We start from the raw sequence: 19972 nt of genomic DNA, 5'->3' as shown, positions 1-19972 counted from the left end.
TTTAAATTCCTTTTCATTAGCCGTGCACCCTCTCAAATGGGCTCTGGAAAGCTCACAATCAATCAGGCCTAACTTGTTTATGTCCCCTTTGGGCAGGCGCTCCATCCTACATTAACAGCTAATTGAGGCGGTCGATACTGAGCACGTGACGGAGACAGGTGAGGAAGAAAGTCTTTACCCTGTCTGTATGACCGGGAGCGGCTGCCAGAACCTTCCCTCTCCTCCAGTCCCACACACAGATTGTGTTTTTAGAGTCCAAACCCACGGACACCAAACACTGCAAAGAGAGCAAAGAAAAAGAACTCACATCACAGATTGAACAGACTCTGCTCTGTTGCACTAATCACTGCAAAACAAACTTAACTACCTCCACTGTAGCATGGCAATCCACAATGAAAGGGCTAATAACGGCTACAGAGCAGAACAGAACAGTTGTCCAGCCCCTGGCACTTCCAATGAGCACATTTGAGTGCTTTGTGCTGGAGGAGTCTCGTATAGCTAACTGAGTGAGTAGGCAGCAGCAGCAGCAGTGGAGCAGAAGAGAAGAGAGCAGCTCTTATGGAAATCCTTTCGCCACTCTGCAGCTTGTTTTAAATGGCAGTGGATGTCATCTTTGATCCACTGCTGAATCAATATAGTCTATATTTTAGTCTGTATTTTAATGATGAGCAAAGAGGCCCTGCATGAACCAGGTGAAACCATATGGATGAGGGGATTGAAAAGTACACCATATTTTGAAAACACAAGTAATTTTTTTTTAGCCACGCTAGCGGTGTGGTTCTGGGGATGTCAGTTTGTTGATTGGCCGACTGAAATATCTCAACAACTTTTGAATGGATTGCCATAAAATTCTGTACAGACATTCATGTTCCCCAGATGATGAATTTTTATGACTTTGGTGATCCCCTGACTTTTCCACTAGCACCACTGTGAGGTTTTGGTTTTTGGTTTTTGATGTCTCAACTATTAGATGGACTGCTATGAAATTTGGTGCACACATTCATGTTCCTCTCAGGAAGAATTGTAATAACTTTGGTGATCCCTTAACCTTTACTTTAGTACCATCATGAGGTTGAAATTTTGCCCCAGTACTTTGGTTTATGACCAAATACCTGGGAAACTAACCATATTCCCATCAGCTGTACTTTGTTTTTAGTGCTAATTAGCATGCATGCTAACATGCTAAACTAAGACGGTTAACATGGTAAACATTGTACCTGCTAAACATCAGCATGTAGGCATTGTCATTGTGTGCATGTAAGCATGGTGAAGTTAGCAATAAACTCAAAGCACTGCAGTGCCTAATAACAGCTTTACAGAGCAGCTGTAAACTTTTAGTCTTGCTAAGCAATGGTCATTATAAATGCTAACTTAGAAAAGTTGGCATTCACAAAATGTGATAGTTGAGATGCCAAAAGAAAAAGGCACCTTTAACTGTTTATTTTTTAGGGTTAATGAGAGTTTCATGTGGAAGAATTCTGTGCAATCGTGTGTAAAAGCAAGTTTTTAATCAAGACATAGCAACCATATAAAATGTTACTGTATCTTCAAAGTAACAACAACCACAGCCTAATTCGGCATTTAGACAACTGGCTAAAATAGTCAGAACAACAAGAATAAAGTAAAACAAATGTTGTGAGTTACTATCTTTGTTCCAGACAGCACAACTGCAGCTACTGAAATATCTAGAAGAGATGTCTCAAACATCAGTGTATTTTTTTGATATTACTTTAATAGATGGACAGGGTAATGGCACAAGGGATTCCACTGGATTGTCCTGAGTTCAGCTCTGACTTCCTCTGATCCAGGAAGGAGAGAGATGGAGAGTAAATAAAGCCGCTAAACTGAGAAGCAATGGAGCCTCCTCTGGCTTTAAACACTGTCACATTCCATCTAAATCCCCAGCTCTCTACCTGAGCAGGAAAATAGCACGGGGTCATCTCCCTGTCTTTTACTGCAAAATACAGGAAGTATAACTTCGCTCTGAGAGCTCCTACGGGAGGAAGAGAGAGGCGTGCAAATATAAAACCTAGAGATGGTTCCATGCAGTATTGATTTTTATAGTCCAAATCAACATTAGGTGGAGGTTGCAGTGTGTAAATATTAACTGGTGGCAAGTCTGCAGGGAGCTGGCTTGAAAAATAACATGAAAAGGTTCAATGGCAAGTTCCCTGAATATCCCAGTGAAATAATCTGTGTATGTTGCATGGTCCCACTCTCTGGAGTATTTTAAGGCTTTTCTCACCTTGACACAACCAGGTCCTGTCAAACTCTGTGATGCAAAGTACCAAACATTGCAGCTGTAAAATCAAGCATGTCTGAGTGCAGCTGTCCAGCAAATACTGCTGGAGTAATCACAGATGTGTCATTCAGAGACTCAGCCTGGCAGGCAAGCTCCAAAAGCCAGCCTGCAGCTCTTGAGTGGAGTTTTGATTGTTGCTGCTGTGCCTCTCAAACTGAACATTTCTGGTGACACTTTCAGCACTGTCTATGCTCTTTTCCTCAAAGCAGAAACCAGTATGTTATGGCAGAAAAATAAAAAATTGGGCTACAATTCAAACAATGCTAGGGAACAGTCAATTTCAAAAGGATATTTGTGGTGGATTCTCATCATTTGAACATTAGCATTACTGAGTCACAACTGTACCTGTCCCTCGAGGTCGAAGGCCAGGCATGCAACGCCGTGTGTGTGCACATCCTTGAGGATGGACACAGTCTGTACAGTGTAGGAGTCCCATACGCAGATATAAGGCTCCTTGCCCACCTGTCCTGTGGCCACCAACACACGCTCCGGATGCAGAGCTAAACTGTACCGAGAGAGAGAGAAAACATCTGGTTAGCACTGCCATTTTGCGTGCTTGTGTGTGTGTGTGTGTGTGTTTGTGTGTGTGCCGGGAGCAGACAAGGGATTCACCCTCCCAGCAGAAACCACTGGGATGAGATGAACACATTACGTCTGTGATGGGTCTGAATATGGAAGCAGAAGGGCAGCTTGATGAGGTGACATGGTTCAATTAATTCAGTCATGCTCAAATACACACACACACACACACCCACCCACAGCCTGGCTTCATGCATGCCTACAGGATGTTCCTAGAGTATGAAAAGCAGTATTGGTGAATCTGTGAATTAAATTTTTCTCCATTTTTGTTCAATTTTTCAGCGCCCTTGAACTATTCTCTGCCCCTTTCATCTCTTCTAATTCATCCGGGGTTTCCTCGTATCGCCAGACATATGTTTGTAACACTGTTACATAATCTACCCCCTCCCCGAATCCACTCGGACCTCCCCCACCTACAAGCATTCCCACTCTACAGCTCTGAGCAACAGCCTGCTGCATAAAGCTGTCACTCCCTCCCCCTGCTCCACCTACCCTTTCAGCAGCCGCCAGTCACGTTCCAGGCAGGCCTGAGTGATTCACTGGGCAATTCTTCCTCTTGCCTCGTCCTGGCCTATATATTTCATGCTGCGACGGAGCTCCCTCCATTATGATCAGGCTGCCTGTTTTGCCAACTGCTCTCCAGAATTTCTAATCCTGGCTTGTATTCAGACAGCAGGCCGGAGAGGCTTCGCAGGCTGGGCAGCATCAACCTGCTGAGTCCGAGCAGCTCATGATAAACGAGGCCTTCTTCCACTTTCACTTTCTTTACACCTCAATCTACCTCTCTTTCGTTGTCTTTGTCCAAGTATTCAGTGTGAATCTTTTCTGTCTGACTTGTGACACCTCATCTGCATTCGAAACACTCTGTCACCATGGACTTGACAAAGCTTTGGTGGTGTAGCGTCTCTGAAAGCTGATGTGGGTTAGATGTGACAGCCCTGATCTTTGTCCTCCCTCAACCCTCTCTCCTTGTTCTCTCTCATCACCTACGCTTCCCCACCTTCTTTGTTGAACCTCTCTCCAACCTGGCACAGTTTCTCATCTTACTTTTTATGAATTATATAATCAGAGCAAAGCAGCTAAAAATAGCATTCACAGGAAGAGAAAAAAAATGATCGGAGCACTTTGAGATGCAGACAGACACAGCAGAGAAAACCGCTTTGGCATAAGCAGGTAGTGCACAGCAAATCCGTCTGGTTTGACGCTGGAACAACATGAAGAATAAAATCTCCAACAGCTATGGAGTCAATCTAAGGCCAAAAGTATTTGCAGGAAACACTGGCACTCAGCTGGACTTTCACTTTAGTTATGTCTCATATCCTACCAGCTTTAATATGTATAATGTCCATGTTACTGCTTGGAAAATCCAATGCAGTCTTTGAGGCAGCTACAAGAAGATCAAGGTTTCATTTACATTTCTGTCAGTTGAAGAGCTTACTAAATGCCATCACTAATGACTTAGCCTGCAGTGCATCAGCACGGTTCTCCTGTTTGATATAGGCTATGGCTGTTGATGCGGCTGTCTTCCATCTGCCAAGTCCTGTAGTACAAAACTAGCTAAATACTGCAGCAATTAAACAGCCTGTTTTCACGCAGATATGAGGTGAATAAACAGCCTGAAGAGTTGATTTCTCACAGTGAAGAAGCAAAGCTGCAGCACAGGAAGAGCATGAGATACACCTTTACCCACTCCAGCATAAATGTTTTCCCTTCTTCAACATGAGCTCCTGAGACAACTTTGATTCACATTCCCCAGCAGTAGTTTCCTTTGTCTGATTATGCGTACAGTGGATTAAAGAGAAGAAGAGGATTAGCACATTTCTGATGGTCCATACAGTACGGGATATTTCCCAGGATTCCACAAAGTGTTTTTAATCCAGCTGCCTATCAAAATCCATCTGAAATACCTTCACACACACTGGGTGCATAAAGCTGAAAATAGAAAACCTGGAATGAAAGTAAGCAAGAGATGAGTGTGGTCGTTCTCTGCTTTATCAGATAGTCAAAGGGACAGAGAAGGCGGAGAAAGGGGGGCAACATGGGCAAAAACCCCAGGACTGGATTCTTGCTGAACATGCCTTCATGACACTGAATAGGAAAAAGTCCTTAGCTGGGTTTCAGACAATTTTTAGTCCTCAAATACTTCAGAAAACCAAACTTTGTGGCTCTGATTAATCAATTAATCATCTGGTCTATAAAATGTCAAAACATAGCAAGAAAATGACCATCACAATATCCAAAGCGTCCAAAGTGACGTCTTCAAATTGCTCCTTCAGTCCAAAACCCAAATATATAGAGTTTACTATAAAATAAGACAAAGTAAAGCAGCAAATAAAGATCAAGATCTAGTTTGACTAGATCTTTATAAGTGACTTAAACATAAATGATCAAAATAGTTGTTGATCAATTTTCCGTCAATTAACTAATCCATTGATAGACACTAATCGTTTCAGCTGTGTTTATTTGTCCCTTTGATTGTTTCTGAGTAAATTGAACATGAATAATTCATCATCATATCCACATTACTGATGAATAGTGTAACTATCTTCTGAGAGCACCAATACTAATTCCCAAAATACTGTATATACAATACATACAGTATCAATATTATGTTATTTGGTCAAAAATATTGTGAAATTAAAATTTTGTGATTATCAACTCCTAAATGCACGATAATAACCTAAAGTTTGGCATCACTGATATCTGGGCTGATTCTAAGTGAGGGTATAGTGAGTACAATATCCGAGCATGTGCAGCCGCTTCCACCTCATCTGTGTGAAACATTCATAACACCACTTAAATGAGACGTCTGTCCGAGTTTGTTCTTTCAATCCCAGCGACAATGATGCTGAATCATGCCATTGTGCTAAGTAACTGTACTGAACTCTGGAGGATCCTAATTGGGGAAGACAGATCTGCTCTTTAGAGACCACGCTGCCTTGCACAGAGTGGCCTGGCAGCTACTCACAGTGATGATGGCACCTAAGACCTCAGCGTCTCACTCTGCACAGAGCACCTGGAAATAAAGGTAAGAAGCAAAGGGAAGCAGACAGCACTGTCACTAACAGTAAAGGTTATTAGTATAATGTGCTTTTTCTACAATCTTCTCACTAGATGTTCTTTTATTGGATCTGATTGTACATTTTCTTTGTGGGTGTGGTGATTAAAAGTTATGTAAATACTGAATACAGTAGTGACCAAAGTTGGCGGAAAAGTAAGCAGAAGACAATGTTTGAGGAAATACATCTCCACAAACCACAACTGTCTATTAATCCACAAGAAAAAAGCGAGATGGACACAGGGGTATGTGAATCATATATATTAGCTCTCATGGCAACAGCATTCCTACACACTCACCTAATACACCAGAGTCATTCGTTTCACATGCATGGCTTTAATTTGTGCAACAGTAATATTGTTAGAAACTCAAATATACTATATTGCATGTAAATTAAAACTATAATGACTTTACAGAACATTTTTCAACAGTTTTATACTTTTGACTTAAGCTTGCACATTAATATGCAGAGTTAGTTCACATTAGCTCACATTGCAGTTCACAGAGTACAGGCGCAAGATGCTTCTCTGCCAACCTGACACATTTTTCTTGTTAGAATTAGCATGAAGGTGCATACGATAAATGTATTTATTATGAGTTTAATGAACATTCTTCAACAATATTAATACAAATGCAACTCTAATGCAAATGCAACTCTCCAACCTCACTGAAACGAGACCAGCCTAGGTCTGGCATCTATAATCCATAACTCTGGCTGTGGTCCATCATAAAGTTAACAAGATATGTCCATAACACCCTCTCATTAACTCTCACTCTCTATCGTAACAGAGAACATGATTTTGGATAACAGCAGAAAAAGAAGCAAGGGTTGGCTATCTTATGATATTTTTAGATGTTGATGCCAACGCAGAACCTCATATTTGGTACAGAAAATTACATTCTTATTGATACCTATACTTTGCTGAGTAAAAACACATTTTTCTGCAAAACGCTTTTTAATTTTAGAAATACAGGATAAGCTGAAGTTTTCAAATACATGTGTTTAACAGTGCTACAAGAACTGAACAAGGCAAAGATTAAGAATATTATGATTTAAACAAAGCAATTTCTGATCAAAGATAAATAAGACAAAGAATTTGAAACATTCGGTGCCTCCTTTTGGTACTTGACAGATTTTGATTATTGGTGCTACAGACACAATTCAGACACAGCCCTGTCAACTACACATGGTTTAGAGACAGACATCTTCAAAAACTGAACTTAGTTGGAAGCATCCTACTACTGCATCCACCCACACTTTTGCAAGGTTTTATTCACAAATGACGACTTTAAATATGTCCCCCCCTCCCCCGCCCTTCCTTAACTGGACTGGACTGGACTGTGTGTGCTGTTTTGCAACAGTCATGGGAACTCAATGGGATCACACACACTCAAAGCATCTTTTAGTCGTTCGGCTTATTTTTAAGTGTGCATGTCTGTTTTTTGAAAGCATTCATGTGCGTTGTTTAGGTGTACATATCCTGAATGTCAGCATGATTGCAAAATGGAGAGATTAAGCTTTGTGGTATTCGACATACTCCTGCAAGTTTTTAGCAGTAGCCTCGGGTTCTGTGAGTTTTAGACTGGAAAAAATATCAGCGCTGCAAAAGTGTGGAACAATTATATAAAGATGTGAGGAAAGAATAGCAAATAACAGTTTAAACAACTGTCTACTCATTTTACTTACATGCCTCGAGGGGAATTGTGTTTAAACTACAGCATATTAACATCCTCTGTCTATTATGTTATTGCCCAATAACCTGTGGTTTTTATTTACATTACTCAAAAAGCAACACTAAAGTGACAGACCAGCTAAGGAAGGCCAGATTGTCTTGCATCCTTGTCTGCTCTCTGGAGAGCTCAGCCTTTCATTCATGTGAAAACCTGCCTATTAGCTCCTCCACATCAAACCAGTTAAAACGGGCTGCAGGGTGGGATAAAACCAGGAGGGAGAAACACAGCCAGCAATTGTTTCATGAAGTAAAACACCAAGCACAAACAAAATAGAGAAAGAAAAATAAGAGCAACAGAGAGGGGACCAGAAAGAAAGAGAGGGACTTGAATCGTAGTGCTATCTGAGAGGACTGCATCGATTCCACATGAGTTAGTGCAACGTGAGAGCAGTCCAACAGTTATTCAGCACTGAGTGTGCTGAGGATTGCTCCTGGGTGTGCCATAGAAGTCTAGGTAAAAGGAAGCTTTCATGAAAGCCTCACAAGCACTCCTCTGAGATCTGAGTTTAAAGTGACTACTACCTGGTCTGTGTCAACAATAACAGACAGTCCAAGAGGTCTGTATAGCTTGTACTGTAAATTTGCTCATATCACCAAAGCTTTATGTCCTTTTTAAACAACCTGGCTGCAGAAAAAAAAGCATGTGGCAGTAAAAGACCAATTGACACCTGAGCCTGATCTGACTGTATCCTTACACATTTGCTTGCAGTAGTGAGCACAGATGACCAATTTGATGGTTTACCAATTTGTTACTTTTGCTGCATTTTTGCATCAAACATGACACTATGGTTCAGTCAGTGACCCCTCCAGCTAAGCGTTTGAACTCAGGCATTTCACCCACAGGGCAGCGGAGGGTTAGTATCTCTATTGTCCCATTAATAATGGAGCAGGAGCCCAGCTGACTACCGACACAGTATATAATGCTAGTCATCTCCAGGCCAACCCACACACACACACATGTCAACACAAATGCTGGAGCATTGGACACAGGTCGTTGTTGTGCAGCATGCCGAGAAACAGAAAGGCAGGAGGATCATAACATGTGTGATGTAACACTGGATACTTAGCTGTGTTTTATCAAAGAGCAAGTGAGTGATTCAAGGATTGTTTGGCCACACAGAAATGATTTACCACAACCCACAGAAAGCTTTCCAATCCAAGGATCCCTTCAAGGACAGCTATGTTCAGATCCACTTTAGTATCGTTGTTCAACATGTGCTGGAAAGACAAGACATGCAGGCTGCTGTTTTGGAAAAGCTTTAAAATATGTGTCTGCTGCCAGATAGCGATGAAACCAGGTGTGCCAGCAATTTGCCAAAAAATGTTGATTAATTGTTTAGACAATCTACAGAAAATTAATAGTCAACTATTTTGATAATTGATTAATTATTTAAGTCATTTATTAAGCAAAAACGCCAAATATTTTCTATTAACACATTCTCTGATGAGTGTATATGCTGCTTTTCTCAGTGTGATATTGTTATAAATTAAATATCTTTGAGTTTTGGACTGTTAGTTTGGAAAAAAAAACATTTTTAAGACATCACCTTGAGCTCTGGAAAATGTAAGTAGCATTTCCTCCTATTTTACGGATTAAATGATTAATTTAGGTTTGATGATTGACTCTAATGTAATAATCTAGCAGCCCTGCAACTACAAGAGGCGACATGACGAGTGGCAGCAGCAGTGTAATCTTGTGAGAGAGAGAGAGACCACCCTTCAATCTGGAAGGCTGGTTAAAGCACCTGCCCTGCTGGAGTGTCCGCAAGACCCTGGACCCCTCTTACAAACTCTGGGGATGCTATTGAGTAGGTGTGTGCTCCCTTGAGCTCCCTGTGAAAATCATATTACATTACACAAGGTGACGCCAGCACCTACAATGACAACACTACAGTATCAATTCATTTTCTGCTGTGGGTCTGGTGCTGTCCGAGGTGCTGAAACAAACTGTTACGTGTGTACAGTATGTATTATTATACCTGATTATGTCATCGTTGTGCCCCAGGTAAAATTTCTGCTTGTGCTCCCGGGTGTTGTACACAACTCCCACACCGGCGACAAAATAGACTATTTCCTTGGCGGCGGTGTAGTACAGGTTGTTGCGGCACTGATGTCCCCGGTATCCGTACACCCACTCCAGTCTCAGGTGGCAGTTGGGAGCAGTTCTGTCAGCCATGTCCGCACTTCCGTGTGTGTCTCTCTTTCGCTGTCACGGTAGGTTTTCTGATATAGTGTCATTCACCAAAAAGGATTTATATTAAGCCCGTGTGTCCCATTAGTTCCGTTGGATTTCCACCAGTCCAGGGAGAGCGTTGAAATTAGGCATTTTTGAGGGTCATGTGAATGTATAGTCTTGCTGTCTGGTAAGATGAAAGCCCTCTGTCTCTGTTTCAGAAACAGGTTTCTAAGCTGCTGTTTTCATTGAGAATCTACTTGTACTTCTTCAGCCCCGGGCTTTCGGTCCTCTTCGACACAGGTCAAAGCTCCTGTCAAATCCTACAAAGATGGAGCTGCAACTGTTATTCCGCAAGCACCGCCCACAAAGATGACGGATCAGCATGTCGTCCAATCAGATCCTTTAACTCATCCTCGAGGAAAAAAAGCAGGAGAAGACAAGTCCGTCACGGCTAGAAAGGTTATGCTAGGCTAATATTTCATACTGGATAACAGAATGTGAATGTAACGTTAACGCCTTGTGTCTTATTAAAAATAACTCTAAATTACTCTAAATGTGTGAATTTTACACACAGAGAAAAATATTCCCCTAAAATAGTTATCTTTTGAATATAATTTAATTAAGGCTGTATTGTTATTATTGTTAAATATACGTTTATATTTATTTTATATCTATTTTTAATTATTACTTTTATTATTATTTATTTAGTTATTCAATATAAACCTATTTAATGTTTATTTGCACATAATCCACCATATCTATCTTGTCTAGCTGCTGAAAATGTCTGTGTGTTTGTTTATATTGTTCAAGGAAAAAGGTATTCCACTATAGGAAGCAAATAATAATAATAATGATAAGAAGAAGAAGAAGAGGAAGAAGAATGACAATTTTAAATTGGAATGCATGTCTTTTTCCATTTAAGTCACAAACAATTGTGCATTGCACAAACTTACATAATATATATTCCAACAATTCTTATATTTCAAGATTCGTAGATGTCCAAAATAAATGTGAGTTTTGTAAAGATATAGAAGACACAACAAAACAAAAAATTTGCTTTATGACTGTTCATACGCAACATTATTCTGGAGGAGTAAACTAGAAGCTATAAGAATGTTATTTTATATTATGAAAATAAGCACCAGAAAATACAACTAACTGTTAACTTACTAATTTCTATAGGCTAGGTAATTTCATATCCATCCAAATCCAAGTTTTCTAAATCTCTCCCATTATTTTTAAATTATTCATTATTGAATATGGGAATTAAGCTGTATACCATACGATTATGTATTTCATGAGTTATTTAAAGAGATCTGAGTAAGATGACAATGAATTGATTTGATTTGAATTAATTTCAATTTATTATTTTTTGTTTATTTAATTTATTTTTAAATTGTATCTTACCTTTATATGTATTTTATATTTATTCTATGACATTGAGGGCATAATTTATTTAATATATAATACAAGCACTATTTTGTTATTTTTATATTATGATAATGATGAAATGGATGTCCGATTCCGATGCTCCACACCACTTGTTCTACGTGGCATGTGTTCCATTACTAATGGGAAAAAACATCTTACTAGAATATGATTTATTAAGCGCTCATATATCAAAAATACTGTAGATTTGCTGCTTATTTTATTTTATTCAATTTTATTTAATTTTTAATTTCGTTAGATGATATTACGGAAGTGAAGGACCGCCCTCCTCGGCCGTTGCCGAGCGACAGAGGAAGTTTCGGTCTCGCCATCATCCCAGTTTTGCTAAACAGCTTGGTAGCCGACTTTTACACCTATTTTTTCCGTACCGAAGCAATGGAGGTGACGATGGACCCTTTGTTTCTGGCGTGGAGCTATTTCAGGAGACGGAAGCTACAACAATGTTCAGATATTTGCACAAAAATATTACAAGACAACCCGTACGACCAGGTACTGTGGTTAGCCGGGCTAGCCGAGCATGCTAGAGATTATGCACTAAGTACAGCCTGTTTATTTGCTAGCACACGGAAGCGGTAGAACCTGATGCATAATCCTGATTAGTCGAGTCCTTGTAGTTTATCATACATTAATTTAGGTAATGTTGTTTTTGCTTGTACGTCTTTGAATCAGCATTTATCCTAATTGTTGTTGGAACATATTGCTCGTCACCACTTTACATTTCTTTTTCACATTTCACTTTTGTTTTCCTCTGCATCCTGTCTTCCATTCATTTTCTCCTTTCCCCCATTTATTCACATCTGTCCTCAACTTTCTTCTTCTCTCACTAACTCACTGCATGCTGTCTTAGGACTCCTCCTTACCTATCTCAGAGGTAACCATGACTGCAGACTGTTCCTCCTTGTCATCCTTTTTCATGTGGATAGTTAAACATAGGTCATGACTATAACATTTACTTCTACTTCGGAGGTCATCTATATGATTGAAACATTGTGTGTTTCATAGGCTGCATGGAGCTTGAAAACCCGTGCTCTTACAGAGATGGTATACATAGATGAAGTTGAGGTCGACCAGGAGGGGATTGCTGAGATGATGCTGGATGAGAGCTCTATTGCTCAAGTTGCACGTAAGTTTCAACTCTTCTCAGTGCCTTAAGGTTAAGACAATCAATAATTATAGTATTCACTCTATGGTTAAATTTGTTCGATTGATAAGACTTGACTTTCTTCCAGGACCCGGAACATCACTGAGGCTCCCTGGAACGAGTCAGGGTGGAGGTCCCACACCGGCTGTCAGGTACTGTCTGCCAGATATTGCTTGTATAATGCCTTGGAATTTTACCATTGATTCAATTTTCAACAAAGCAAGAAACTCCTGATCTGAGTTTTCTTTTCTGAATTCAAGGCCCATGACGCAATCAGGGCGTCCTATCACAGGATTTGTGAGACCCAGCACACAGTCAGGGCGCCCTGGAACCATGGAGCAGGCCATCAAGACCCCCCGCACTGCAAGCACTGCTCGTCCTGTCACTAGCGCTTCTGGCAGATTCATCCGCCTGGGAACAGTGAGTAAATATGCCTGAAATTGTGTCAGTCTGCAGCGACTGAGAGGCTCCATGTGAAACACAATTATACTTTTCCCACCAGAGCTCTCATATTTGAAATACAGAATGAAGTATCAGTGAATTATCTTTCTAGTCACACTTATTTCCACTGTGATATTTGTGTTTCATTGATCTATGTTTATAGTTTTTTCCCTATTTCTTTAGATATTAATATTGTTAGACCAATAACTTTAACCTATTTAAGCAGCTGTTCATTTTAAATTGTGTTTTATTTTGCTACATTAACTGTGAAGAAAGCCTGAAACATTTTTAGCATGACATTTGTTCCACTGTTTATCCAGGCTTCTATGTTAACCAATCCAGATGGACCATTTATAAACTTGTCGAGACTAAATCTGGCCAAGTATTCCCAAAAGCCCAGTTTATCCAGGGTAAGAATGAGACTGTGACTTGCAAAAATTAATCAAGATCATTGGTTTTTCTCACATGTCAAGTAACCATAATTTCCCTTCTCAGACACTGTTTGAGTTCATCTTCCATCATGAAAATGATGTGAAAAATGTAAGTGTTGCATAAATCTAACAGAATTGGTACGCATTACATTGTAAGATTGTAAGATAACACAAACTTTGTATGTCTTGTCCAGGCTTTAGATTTGGCTGCTCAAGCTACTGAACATGCTCAGTTCAAAGACTGGTGGTGGAAAGTTCAGCTGGGGAAATGTTACTACAGGCAAGTAACTCACAAATATCCACATTGTTTGAGCTCAACATTTCTGACTGAAGTTGCATTTTTATAACCTATGTAATGATTAATGTCTCTGACCTTTGCAGGCTTGGTTTATATCGAGAAGCAGAAAAACAGTTCAGATCAGCTCTCAACCACCAAGAGGTGGTGGATACATATCTCTACCTTGCGAAGGTAGTGATAGAGACATCATAGCATACATCACACTACCAACTTGCACCAATGCTCTTTCTATGAGCCAAATGTTTTCTAATAAATGAAAAAACTTGTGTGCATTTTCCCTTAGGTGTATCAGCGCATGGATCAACCAATAACAGCACTCAACCTTTTCAAGCAAGGCCTGGACCACTTTCCTGGTGAGGTTACCCTTCTAACAGGAATCGCTCGCATACATGAGGTACAGTATGTCACCATGGTCCTTACTATAAAGTCCACTTAGTCTTCGCTCCAGAAACAACTGCCAAAATGAAAAGGGAAACCACATGTATTGTCTATACTGTGATCTTATCACAGGAGATGAACAACATTTCATCAGCCACCGAGTACTACAAAGATGTCCTGAAGCAGGACAACACTCACGTGGAGGCTATAGCCTGTATAGGCAGCAATCACTTCTACACTGATCAGCCTGAGATCGCCCTGCGCTTCTACAGGTTAGATAAGCTTTTATGTATAATTTATGTAATGTATTGTTACTGTATACTGTATGTAATGAGAAGTTATATCTCAACTGTGATTCAATAAGCTCCTCCCATTGCTAGACGGCTACTCCAGATGGGGGTGTATAACTGCCAGCTGTACAACAACCTGGGCCTGTGCTGCTTCTACGCTCAGCAGTACGACATGACTCTGTCCTCATTTGAGAGGGCTCAGTCCCTGGTGGCCAACGATGAAGAGCAGGCTGATGTCTGGTACAACATAGGACACGTGGCTGTGGTGAGTTAACAGTCCTTGAAAAGATCCCAGAGCGTCTGATGATTTAATAATATGTACCCCCTCTTTATATGGTTTAAATCAATTAAATATTGACTGTTAGCAAATAGAACTCACAAGCTTGTGACATACAAATAGAAGTTGGTACAAAGTGCATGTGTTCTATGTTTACAGGGCATAGGGGACTTGACTCTGGCCTACCAGTGTTTTAAACTGGCTTTGGCTTTTAATAATGACCATGCTGAGGCCTACAACAACCTGGCTGTGCTGGAGCTGCGCAAAGGTCGTATTGAACAGGTGAGGACTCTTTGAGTCATATAGCTTTTGTTCCATTGTTAAAATATGAGGTAAGAGATCAAATTGGTGTCTTTTTAGACCCTCTAATATGATGTAACACAGCCCATTACATAAACTGTTTTTAATATCATTAAACTTAAATGCAGCCTGTATTACCACAGAATATTTCTCAAATACACTCAGTACAGTATTGATTGTTTGAAAATGATCCTACAATACAGTATTCATTAGAAGGTTACACTTGCACACCATAAATCCAACAACCAAGAGCTGGGCGATAAATTAATTTAGCATTAATATCATGATATGAAACAAAATATTATGAGATACATTGCATGAGACTGTGGTTATCCTACAGCAGCACGGACTGTGTGCTTGCTCGCTGGGCTAAGTCTCACATGCAGCTAGGTGGCAGCCAACAGCTGACTGTCAGTGCTGCTGCCATGCTAACACTAGATGAAAAAAGTGCAGCAATAAGAAAACAGGTGTGTTTTTTTTAACCAGGGAAATATTAGTTGGAATGGGAGCTATTTAAGTTGCCTTAAAAGTCTGATTGTAACACTGCATCATACCATAAAGGCTGTTTATGTACATTCTCCAGTTTATCACTAACAGCTTTAGTCTTTAAGCTTAACTTAAACTGAGCTAACAAGATGGCAGAGTGACGTCAAAGTTGTCTGATTTTGAAGGTGCCCCTGCTTGTTCCTTTTGATGCAACTCTACTTTAAATGGGACAATACAGGCTGTAATTCAAGCCAGATTTCTGCTGTCTGTCGACTGATGTAAAATGTGTCATCTGGCATAGAGGTGGTTGAGGCAGATTTTCAGGTCCAACTCAAATTATAATTTAAAAAATGAAGTTGAAAATCACCTAAGGGTTCTTTTCATATAAATTTTAATAAAATATTACTGTCAACAATAATAATGGTTGTCCTATCTTTGATCCAGTCTAAAGCCTTCCTGCAGACTGCTGCATCACTGGCCCCTCACATGTATGAGCCACACTTCAACCTCTCCATTCTCTCTGAAAAGGTAAGTTATTACTATTTAATTCATCTGAACATCTAAACAGTAAAAGAGACAATGTATGATCTCCATGATACAGTGTGCCAAAGTGACATTTTTGTCTGTGTCCAGATTGGAGACCTTCAGAGCAGCTACACTGCGGCCCAAAAGTCTGAGGACTCCTTTCCCGAGCATGTCGACACTCAGCAGCTTCTTAAGCAACTTCGGCAGCACTTTGCGGTGCTGTGAGCGTCCGACCAGCATGCTTAGGAAGCAAGGTGTGGTTTGAATAATGTAGTTGACAGAGATCAGAGACACTGCAGTGCAGGCTTCAAAACACAAAGTTATCAAAATGTTAAAATGTTGGCAGATTAGTCAGACATGGAAATCAACAAATGGTATTACTTTTGGTTTGTGTTTATTTATGGTACGTATACAGTAAATTGCCAGTTTATTAAGTAAGCCTATAACATAGAGTAACAGAGTGTGTTGTTGTATCCCATTGGAGACAGTCCTGTGTGGTGCATTTTCAGATAAAATTCTGCACACCAGCGTTGAATTTGGATGTTATTGGCCTCATTATGTCATGTCTGTTCATTTGCACTTTTCTGGCCATTCTCCTTTGACCCTTCTGATCCACAAGCTGCAGAGTCCCTGGTCACTGGTAGGTCTTTGCTTTTTGCCCCATTCTCAGTAAATCCTTGCATCAGAAGGGTGTGACCTGTATAGTAGTAATACATATGTACATAGTAAAGGTAAAGATATTATTTATTACAGTATTACTTACATTTTATAGTTCATTTCATAAATCAGATGTATCTTTCGTATTTTAACCTTCCTTGATGTGACAATAAAAAGAACAATTCAGAAGATGTGTAAAAGTTAATTCTTCATGTAAGCAATAAAATGAAAACTAAATAAAGTTTAAATAAATTTTAAAAATCACATTAACTTGCAGACCTTGGTGTCATTTCACAAATCCATTTCAGTGCATGACTGCATGGAGCATCATTCCAGGCCTTAAAGGGGTTGCTTCTGGGATACAGACCTGCACAGTCCTCATTTCCCTGATTGTTGGGCTCGCCATCATTCCAGTACCTGAAACAAATGATATGTTACTTTGTTGAGCCATAATAACTGCTCTGACACTGTATATTTAAACAAATAATTAATTACTTATTCATTTTTAAGAGTGGTATAACAAATGGATGATAGCCACAACTGTACGTATGTGAATGTGCTATGACAACAATTCCTACAATCACAATATTTGACTCCAGTCAGTTATCTGTTCTGTTTTTTAGCACACGTATGTAGCTGTTACCCCTCAGTCAGTCTTGTTCCATCCAGCCATTTCCAAGTCCCCTCCTCCTCCATATCTCTCAGTCCGATCCAGAAGCCACTTTGGAATATGGGTCTCGAGGGGTCTTGATAATTATTTATCAAGTTACTTATTGCCAGCTGGAAACACCGGAAAATTACACACACACATACAGTACATGTATATTAATTTATTTTGTTGGGTTCTATGTAACACCAACCTCTTTTACTGCTCAGAAATAAAATGTACAGTGTTATAAAAGAGATTTTTTTCCCCCCCAGAAATATCAATGTGTTGACTAAATGTTGAGTCTTACTTGTTTCTCTCTGCTGTCTATCACTGCCAAGTCGCCTCCTTGCTTTGTGCAGAACTGTCTGGCTTCCTGCCATGATCTGCGCAAAAGACTATCAGATAAAGCAAAGTAGTAACACACTGAGTAAATGAAAGTCCATCCTGGTCGACAGTGTCTGCAGCCCTCCTCTGTTGCCAAAGAAAATGGAGACATGATGTGTTGTTAGTTGGGTCACAATAATTATGCATTTATACCAGGATAAGACAAACTTATGAGTAAAAAAAAAAAAGCTCTCACTAATCATTGGCATGTGGGATTTCAACGCTGCAATTTCCATTTGAATTTTGTCAGTCTGCTTTTCGTAGTCTTTGTTTCTTCTCTTTTGGTGTTCAAGCTCCCACTTGGTAAGTTGCTGCTCACTGATCTCTCTTGCCAACTGTTTCTTGACTTCATCCCTGCGTTGGATTGCAGTGTTGTAAGTAGCCTGCAGCTTGGCCACCTCACTGCTGATGTCCGTTATTGTATGCTGCCCATCAGTAAGTCTGCTATCTGTAAGAGGTGAAGATGCAGTTTTACTCAAATAGTCTCAGTTTAAGTTTTTTAAAGGCATTATGAACATCTGTTTCCACTTTTTACTGTCAAAAGTGGCATTTATAACATTTTCATAAATACATTTATGAATTTTTTGACTATTTTCATCTTTTCACTCTTGATGTCAGTCAAGGATTAAGTTACATATACACATACATCTATAGAAAGTTTAATTTATAGTATTTTATCATATTAGTGTGCATGTCATTTTTGCAAGCTGTCATACAGGATTAGTTCACAGCAGGGTGCCACTGAGCGTTAAGAGATATGTGCGGAGGCCTTTGTTAAAGTAAGTAAGTGAGAACTGACAGCAAACTACATACTGTGTTCCCACCAACACATAATATAGGTTTTTCAAATTTTTGTAAACATTACATTGGTCTTACTTTTTTATTACTTTACATAAATCTGCATTATTGATTTTTTTTAATCACTTGGGGGCAGTGGAAACAAGCTGTAACCAGAACTCGCCACCTTATAAAGTTGATATGGTAAACTTGTTAGCAAACAGTTGCATTCATTTGGAGTTGTGTTTGTGTCCACTTAATGAATGTAAGTCCAACATTCACTCTCTTTTAGCTCTGTGTTTGGTCTTTACCAACACCTGAGGGAAATATCTGGCTCTAAGTGCTCCACTATGTTCACCAGCTAGTTGCTAACTTTGTCTGAATGCTGTTTGGTGTTGGGCAGGCAGCGAACAGTGGGTTTATCAGAGTTTTTTTACTGAAAACAGCTTCCTGCTGTGGCTGGTAAACATGATGATGCCAGTGGTGAGTGAACAAAAACATTACATTTGTGGGCCATAAAACCAAAACAATGAGTTGGTGAAAAAGTTCAAATGCTCCATAGAGCTAAAAGATTCGCCACTAGGAGCAACACCTTTTACATTTCAGAAAGTCATGTGATCCATTGTTAATGTAAAGATATTGATTATAGCAGCTTTAAAGTAAATCAAACTTTCAATTGTACCTCTTTTGTTGACTTCACTTTTGCTACTTGAAGATGAACTTTACTTTCAAGCTGTCAGTCAGAGGCGAACACGTTAATTTTAATGTTATGAATTAACACAGCAAAATATTTTTACAATATTGTAAATCTAGGAGTGCTTTATGGCTTAACATGACTTACAATAGACTCCCAGGCCAATATCAACTGCTAGTAGAATGACAGCGAGCACGGCCAGGCTTGCTGTGAGCACTTTGTAATGATTCAAACTGGATTCAGGTCTCACCATGGACATGGACACTACACAGAGAAGTGGTGGATCAATATCAGAGCCAAACTGTGTCACAATAGTAACAATTCAATATCATCAAAATAATATACAGATGGTTAACAAAGATAAAGGAAAAACCTCAATAAATAAGACACTTTGTTGCTTTTTCCTTTAATTTCTCCCTATTCTGTATCTTCTAAAGATGATATGGATGATATTCAATGATTGACCTATAAAGTGATTTAAAAAACTGATGCAAAACATGCACTTAATGACTTACAGCAAAACAAGGATACATGTTAAGAAAGGTATAGAAATTAGCACAGTGTTTGCAGTACCATTTTAGAATCTGATACCAGTATCAAAGAACAGATTATACATGAACAGATTCTTGTTGATGTACACAGTCATTAATTTGCTTTTCATTTACTATACCTTGTTGCTTCTCTTGGTTTGAGTAGAGAGGGTAATCATCTGCGTTTAAATCATCTTGACTAATCAGTTTCTTGTATGTACCATCAAAAGTGCCACCTGAGTTTTCTCCATCTTCCATTTTGGCTGTTAAAATGAGACCAGTCTGACGTGTTTGTCCAGGAGAGATTATTTGTTAGGACATTGCCCTGTGTCTCTGTGTGTGTGTGTAACATTACAAATAGAAAATCAGGTTAATTTGTTAAACATTTACAGGAGGTGCAGGTAATTTGTAGAGCAG

The 19972-nt window shown here is 39.5% G+C and overlaps 3 protein-coding genes across 9 annotated transcripts in view; 1 reads left to right on the top strand and 2 right to left on the bottom strand.

The window, feature by feature from the left end:
- Positions 1–10276, bottom strand: part of eml5 (EMAP like 5) — a 39245-nt gene extending 28969 nt beyond the window's left edge. For 2 of the 5 annotated variants that reach the window (XM_044223934.1, XM_044223935.1), the window contains exons 1-3: positions 9652–10243; positions 2648–2807; positions 179–277 (exon numbers count right to left, since the gene is read on the bottom strand). In XM_044223934.1, the coding sequence (XP_044079869.1) occupies positions 179–277; positions 2648–2807; positions 9652–9848 (456 nt within the window). In that variant the 5' untranslated portion in view covers positions 9849–10243. Of the gene's footprint in view, positions 1–178; positions 278–2647; positions 2808–9651 lie in introns of all 5 variants that reach the window. The other 3 variants (XR_006380800.1, XR_006380799.1, XM_044223933.1) reach the window with 3 other exon arrangements.
- A 1282-nt stretch (positions 10277–11558) lies between these two features.
- Positions 11559–16252, top strand: ttc8 (tetratricopeptide repeat domain 8). 3 transcript variants are annotated; one of them, XM_044167085.1, is made up of 14 exons: positions 11560–11786; positions 12300–12420; positions 12527–12590; positions 12699–12858; positions 13200–13289; positions 13375–13419; positions 13505–13590; positions 13692–13779; positions 13892–14002; positions 14119–14258; positions 14367–14541; positions 14713–14835; positions 15784–15867; positions 15973–16252. In XM_044167085.1, the coding sequence occupies exons 1-14, from the start codon at positions 11673–11675 to the stop codon at positions 16087–16089; spliced, it is 1518 nt and encodes a 505-aa protein (XP_044023020.1). In that variant the 5' UTR covers positions 11560–11672; the 3' UTR covers positions 16090–16252. The 3 variants fall into 3 exon arrangements, with proteins under 3 accessions (XP_044023021.1, XP_044023020.1, XP_044023022.1); XM_044167087.1 differs by lacking the exon at positions 11560–11786 and adding an exon at positions 11862–12168; XM_044167086.1 differs by lacking the exon at positions 13200–13289 and having other exon boundaries at positions 11559–11786.
- Positions 16242–19861, bottom strand: LOC122861964 (CD209 antigen-like). The gene is made up of 7 exons (XM_044167090.1): positions 19696–19861; positions 19173–19289; positions 17751–18002; positions 17478–17641; positions 17165–17301; positions 16801–16938; positions 16242–16561 (listed from the first exon to the last, which is right to left on the bottom strand). Exons 1-7 carry the CDS (start codon positions 19811–19813, stop codon positions 16531–16533), a joined length of 957 nt encoding a protein of 318 aa, XP_044023025.1. The 5' UTR covers positions 19814–19861; the 3' UTR covers positions 16242–16530.
- Positions 19862–19972: the final 111 nt, after the last annotated feature.

This window comes from Siniperca chuatsi, linkage group LG15 (genome assembly GCF_020085105.1).
Source record: "Siniperca chuatsi isolate FFG_IHB_CAS linkage group LG15, ASM2008510v1, whole genome shotgun sequence".
Classification (NCBI taxonomy): Eukaryota; Metazoa; Chordata; class Actinopteri; order Centrarchiformes; family Sinipercidae; genus Siniperca; species Siniperca chuatsi.
Note: the sequence above shows the minus strand (reverse complement) of the source record. Positions and strands in the feature narration are given on the sequence as shown.

Coding starts and splice junctions, on each gene's coding strand:
- ttc8 (XM_044167085.1), top strand. CDS start 11,673: ATGGAGGTGACGATGGACCCTTTGTTTCTGGCGTGGAGCTATTTCAGG. Junction 14,836..15,783: donor GCAAAGGTCGTATTGAACAG/GTGAGGACTCTT, acceptor TCTTTGATCCAG/TCTAAAGCCTTCCTGCAGAC. Junction 15,868..15,972: donor TCTCCATTCTCTCTGAAAAG/GTAAGTTATTAC, acceptor GTCTGTGTCCAG/ATTGGAGACCTTCAGAGCAG.
- LOC122861964 (XM_044167090.1), bottom strand. CDS start 19,813: ATGGAAGATGGAGAAAACTCAGGTGGCACTTTTGATGGTACATACAAG. Junction 19,290..19,695: donor AAACCAAGAGAAGCAACAAG/GTATAGTAAATG, acceptor TTCTCTGTGTAG/TGTCCATGTCCATGGTGAGA. Junction 18,003..19,172: donor TATTGGCCTGGGAGTCTATT/GTAAGTCATGTT, acceptor CACCTCTTACAG/ATAGCAGACTTACTGATGGG.